General features: G+C 44.2%; 1 protein-coding gene across 5 annotated transcripts in view; it reads right to left on the bottom strand.

Moving 5' to 3' along the window:
* plxnb3 (plexin B3) overlaps positions 1-6,000 on the bottom strand; it is a gene marked incomplete at its 3' end in the record, with an annotated part of 88,624 nt that overhangs the window by 1,548 nt on the left and 81,076 nt on the right. For all 5 annotated transcript variants that reach the window (XM_042224455.1, XM_042224459.1, XM_042224458.1 and 2 more), the window contains 18 exon segments: positions 6-80; positions 174-249; positions 399-463; positions 554-701; positions 797-957; positions 1,396-1,562; positions 1,739-1,826; positions 1,926-2,029; positions 2,202-2,280; positions 2,802-2,882; positions 2,962-3,108; positions 3,378-3,444; positions 3,554-3,732; positions 3,833-4,050; positions 4,266-4,366; positions 4,623-4,774; positions 4,934-5,095; positions 5,185-5,289. In XM_042224455.1, the coding sequence (XP_042080389.1) occupies positions 6-80; positions 174-249; positions 399-463; positions 554-701; positions 797-957; positions 1,396-1,562; positions 1,739-1,826; positions 1,926-2,029; positions 2,202-2,280; positions 2,802-2,882; positions 2,962-3,108; positions 3,378-3,444; positions 3,554-3,732; positions 3,833-4,050; positions 4,266-4,366; positions 4,623-4,774; positions 4,934-5,095; positions 5,185-5,289 (2,175 nt within the window).

The following is a 6,000-nucleotide window of genomic DNA, read 5'->3' as shown; positions in this document are numbered from 1 at the left end:
ACTACCTGATCATAATATTTGTTGATGTACTTGTAGAGCTCATGGAGAGCCACAAGATTGTTCATTTCTGATGCAAAACTCTGGAGGTAGACAGGCAAAGACAGTTTTAACATCAGTTTTTCTTACAGCTAAATTTCAGTATTTCAGGCTCTGTTCAGTCTGTGTTTACTGACCCCAGAAAGTTCCGTCAGAGTGGAATTCATCTCTTGATAACAGCCTGACGCAGCACTGTGGATGTCACTGTAATACCTGAGCGCATACACAGAAGGTTATCAGTACTGCGGCTCTCGGGCTCAAAGAATCATCAGCTAAATTAGATCTTATCTTCCCCACAGCATAAAAACAGTCTCTCTGTAGTGCATTATGAGTTAAACAATGGGGACAAGAAGCTGTCTCACCTTTCCACCAGCTGTTTGTATCTGGGGATCTCTCTGGCGTACAGCAGCTTGTTTACAGGCGAGTCCTGATTGGAGAAAAAGTAACCATGAAGCCTAGAAAACAAAACCAAAAAACCAAAACCAATACATGGCTGAACAAGAGACAGAATTTTTACCCGTCCCACTTTGTGCTCAGAGGTGGTGCAAGAGTCTATGAAGGTCTGAGCGATGACAGACAGAACAGCGTCGATGCTGTCGGTCACCTGAACGTCCAGAACGAACTGAGGGTTCTTCAGGATGTTGACCCAGAACCTAAGAGGGAGACTGGAGGGAGAAAGACATGGGTCAGAGAGAGGGAAAGGGGTGAGAGGGTTGTGGGAGTTGGAAATCTCGATCGGATAACCAGATGTGTGCCTCACCTGTTGGTCTTCCAGATGTGGACAGTTTCTGGGTCGTCAATTCCATGTTTCTCAGCCATGTCGTCCAAAAAGTCGAAGAAAAACCTCACGGCGATCGGAGGAGGACGCTTTGTACTGAGTATCGCCACAAACACGTCATCCACAAACTTTTGCAATGTCCCCTAGTGAGAGACAGAAAAGTAAAGCTGAAGGACAGATAGCCAGGCGGTCAGTTCTCTGGTGTGTATCTGTTTGTACTTATCACATGGCAAGGACAGCTACCTGACAGAATGGAGACCAAATAAACGAGTCTGCACAAAAATAACCTTAAATTTAACAGGTATACCTGTAAAGGTTTTAGTGTTTATCCCACACACCCCTCAGACCAAGAGTTTGTCTGTGGAGGTGTGTGGTGGAGAGTTAACTCTTTACCGCCCCCTAGTGGTAAAAGATGGTATGGCAACAACACACACACACTAATATCAGAACACACACACACACATCTATTTTGCGCATATCTCCACCATGTGAAATTAATTTGCTGTTTAACCTCCAGAATCAATGGTGCCCACAATGTCTGACGTCCCCACAATGCCTAAAGGTAAGGATATGTGTGTTACCTTCATGGACAGCAGCCTGGTCAGGTAAATCTCTGGGATGGCCTTGGCTCTCTCCCTCTCCCTCATACTGCTCTTTCTGTGTTTTGGGATTTCAGGATCTTCACTGCTCTTCACCAGGTGCCATAGACGGAGACCCTCCTCCTCCTCACCCTCCAGCATTGGCGTTTCTGCAGCCACCATAAAGAGACGGTCAGCCACCATGTTTTGGTGTAATACTTTTACACAGAGTTTTATTTTTCCTCTTTTTTGTGCTACATTAATTTTAATCTCTGGGAGTATTAGATTTTAGGGTTTTACATTATATTTTTAATATTGAGATATTCTGTTAAGATGTGTTTCTTACTCTCTCCAGTTTGGAAGACCTGGTTGACTCCCACTCCACCTGAACTTTGAGAACGAGGGATGAGAGCGACTGTGGCGCCGTCGGGAACCTGAAGAACCAAAGAGCAGAGTGAACAAGGAGATGGACAACTGGAAGGAGGAGCAGAGAAGGTGGTGGTGGTGGAACACGATTGGCCAGTTGTTTTCACCTTATAGTGCTGCAGTGTGTTGAGTCGTTTCCAACGACCTTGAACCACTGCTGTGACATCATCATCCGACAAGGTCAGATGACCTGCTTGGCCTGAACGCCACTCTATTGACAAAGAAACAGGTACATATGAGCTGCCAGTCTGGATCTACGGATATGATGACACTATGCATTCTCAGATCCACTAACCGAATACTTAAAACACCCACTAATGCTTCGGCCAATTTAATCTACTTTCAGCCATCTCATACAACAGATAGGTGAGACAGGTGTTTACCGAGGTCAAGACTGTCAGCTGATGGTCTCTGAGAGAATGGAGCTCCTCTGTAGACCTGATCCAGAATCTTATCTTTCACCTGAACACAAGCAGACAGCAAAGTGACAAAGGTATTTAGAAATCCCAGTGGAATTAAGAATATAGACGACTACTTCTATGAATCTGAAATTAAATGCTGCAGTGAAATTTTGTATTGTAGTGCAACAGAAAGAACATGCCACCAGAGGGCACTTTTTATCGATGGATCGATGTAGCTGAGCTCAGTGAGCTGTGAAAAATAGCGAGACTGGGAGGGGCTTACATTGCAGGTCATATGACTGTTGGGTTTTTCTCTGTATGTATTATTGTAGGGTCTACCTTACAACATAAAGCGCCTTAAGGCGACTGTTGTTGTGATTTGGTGCTGTATAAATAAAACTGAATTGAATTGAAATCATGCCAAGCAAGGTTTATTCAGCTACCGTAATCAAATATATATTTGTAGCCACAATAACTATCACCATCACATATCACTGGTTATATTTGGTTATATGCAGTATAACCAAAAGGTGTGAAGGCATTAAAAATAGACACCGCCCTACCGTACAAACAAGCATGTACCTGTGTGATCGTGTCGGTGTCGAGCACTTTAACAGGACATGGCTGAACTTCGACTCCGTTTTTCACCAGCACTGTCAGAGTCTGAGAGAAAGAGATGACTTGTCATAAATGAATCAGTGATTCAGCTGCAGATCAGTGTGATGTCTGTTACTCTGGTTACCACTGAGCAATATTCAATGTCCTCCCGCAGCAGGTGACTGTCATTGAGCGTTCGTTTGGCTTTTCCCGTCACAGCATCCACCGGCCCTTTGTCCACCTGATACTTTATGGCTCTGTAGAGCATGTAGAGAGGCTCTCCCGCCACCTCCTGATAGACAAAAAGAGCAGCGACCGGGTGGCCAACATTATGCATGGTAGTTTTATACCCAACACTGAGACAATCTCATGTTTTTTGATTGGTTCTAATTCACAACACTCAAAAAGAAATGTATCAATCTCTGGATACACTCTGCTGAAATGTGAATTAACAATTATGGCAAAAGAAAAATGGACTACACCTCAATGATTCTACTGGGATGTGGTCAGGGACCTGGTGAGATGGGACAGGCAGTGGGACAGAGCCAGAGAGACACTTACCTTCAGGAAGGAATAGAGGCAGATGGACATCCAGTTGGTCAACATCTTCTCAACGACCGTCTCTGTTCTGAAAGACAAACAGGCAAGCCAAGACATCAGCAGGACAGACACCTTTAAACCTGAAAAGACTTCCTGTTGAGTTCTAATGTGACTGAAGTTGCTTTTGCTTTGCGTACCGGCGCAGCATGAGTTTGGGGTTCTTGGCAACATACTGCTGCACCAGGTCCTGCAGCAGGCTCTTCATGACTTCAGTGAAGTATTCCAGTTTGTCGTGCAGAGCCATGGTGAGCAGGCTGGCCACGTAGCCACGATCTCGCTGGGAGAAACCCTGCTGGGCCTCCAAAGTGTGGATGAACTGAGACACACACACACAGAGGCATATAGAAAAAATGTCACCTATGAGTCTTAGACGTCATATGACCATTCTCCTGCCTCCTCCCACTATCTCCACTCACCCTGGTGAGGAAGAGTCTGTTATTGAGCAGGTTGTTGAGCTGCTGCAGGCCCTGCTCCACAGTCTGCCTCCTCGACTCAGGCAGATCTAGCTGACGACTCAGTGGCGCCGTCTGCTGGCCAGGGAAGAAAACTCTCTCTGCATATATCCTGTAGTCCAAGAGGGGGACTCCTGGTCCTCCCACATCACTGCTCAGATCCATCATCTCTGTCATCAGGTCTGAAGGACAAGAGGTATACGAGGAGCAAATGGCAGCTTGAGATTTCAAAAACGTAAAGAGTTTAAATTTAAATGTATCCAATCAAACACAGAGGGCTCAGTAAATCTTTAAAGTTTTAACATTTTTGGGCAGATCTGCCATCAGGAAATCCAGATGAATAAGAAGTCCAACACAATACGAAGGTCTGCAGTTTATTTACAATGTGTTTTCATACCAGTGAACTCTTTGCGGCACTGATCTCCCACGTTGATCTCCAGAGTTTCTAACTGCAGTAAAACCTTTTTATAATCTCGGAGAGCTTGTTTACTTTTCCTCCTGCACAAAGCAAAAAACAACAAAACAAAAACACTGAAGATTAATGATGAGATGAAGAATATTCTCATAAAAACATTGAGTCGACTTTTAAAATGTCACTGCAGACAAAAATGAAGTGATTGTCCTTTTTGTTTTTTAAGCACAAAAATACAAATAAAGGCGTTTGAGAGGAAACAAAATCCAAAACAAGACGTCACAACAGCAGAGAAAAGTCGCCTAAAAACACACCTGGTTTCACACACAGGTGGATACTTACCTGTACATGAGGATGATGACCAACACTGACAGGATGATGACAGCTGCTCCTGCCCCCAAACCGATCTGAGCAGCCAATGGGACAGCAGGCAGCAGAGAGTTGCTGTCGTACTGAACCAATCCCAGGTCCACTTGCAGGTTTCCCATGAAAACCTAACAGAAGACATGCAGACAGAGAGTGAAAAAGGCTGAGTGTGAGAATGAGTAAACCACTGGCCCTTGTATACCAACCGAGCTGGAAAATCCCTAAAAAGCATCTCTGCCTTGGATATGAATCCCTGTAAAAGCCAACAGCTCAAAACCAAAGATCACCTTGAGGCTAGGAAGTTCATGGCTGTCATCCACACTGAGTGGTTGGACCTCTGGAGGGTCACAGTACAGGTGAGTACTGTCCAAAGTTTTCACGTCACACTCCTGATCTCCAAGCCAAGCCTTCACTTCCTCTTTGGACATGGCTCTGGTCAGGTCCTGGCCCTGACGGACGAAAAGAGACAGAAACGGAGGTTAAATCTGAATTTATTCCGTCTGCATGGCTCAGGATTCACGTACGACAGTTGCTGTACCTCCACAGCGATCACTCCTCCAGGTTTGAAACGGAACGGCACATCTAGATTTTCTCGGTTGATTGGAAATAAAACTGGGTTTGGATAGTAAGTGAAGCTTTTACCCTGGAAGACAGACAAGCAGAGAGACAAAAAGGTTTTCCATCAAGCATTAGAAGTGGAAAATTGTTCAGTAAGGCTTCATTCACACTGGATTTCTGTCTGTCAGGCAGGTTTCAAAGCACGTATGCCTCGTTTTTCAGCCTCGGGAATAATTCCAGTTAAAATCTGCTTTTTTTTAATCTCCTTTTATTTAAAACCCTTTCAGTCCCTTCCTTTTCTTTTAAGTAAATTGCTATTCAAATCCCTCTAGAGCCTCATCCTTTATTTTCAATCATCTGCATCCTTTTTTTATGCTTTTATATTTGACTATGTGAAATTTAACGAAGTGGAAATTTTTGTGCGGCTCTGCTAGACGTTAGGGAAGCAACGTGACAACATATGCCCCATTTGTTCATATTAATGCGTCACACTGTGTTTAAAGTGAAGTAAAAAATTAGGCTTTGATAAAGAAATGCATGTGTGCCGCTTCACTCCTAATTCCAATAAATCCATACAGCAGCCCAGTATCACCCCTTAAAAAGTATTTGAACTGACAAAATTCAGATTTTGGAGATTTAATCTGCTCCTATGAAAGCAGCAGAACTGACTCTGAGCAGCTCCTGTTCGCAGTGCATCGTGGATGTACGATCAAACGTCACAGGACCAGACGCTGAAGAAAACTGGACGAGTGAAGGAAGTCATCAAGGATGTATTCTCACTATAATCCACCCTGGT

Source organism: Haplochromis burtoni, unplaced genomic scaffold (genome assembly GCF_018398535.1).
Source record: "Haplochromis burtoni strain Fernald_Lab_line unplaced genomic scaffold, NCSU_Asbu1 Contig_138, whole genome shotgun sequence".
NCBI classification, from domain to species: domain Eukaryota; kingdom Metazoa; phylum Chordata; class Actinopteri; order Cichliformes; family Cichlidae; genus Haplochromis; species Haplochromis burtoni.
Note: the sequence above shows the minus strand (reverse complement) of the source record. Positions and strands in the feature narration are given on the sequence as shown.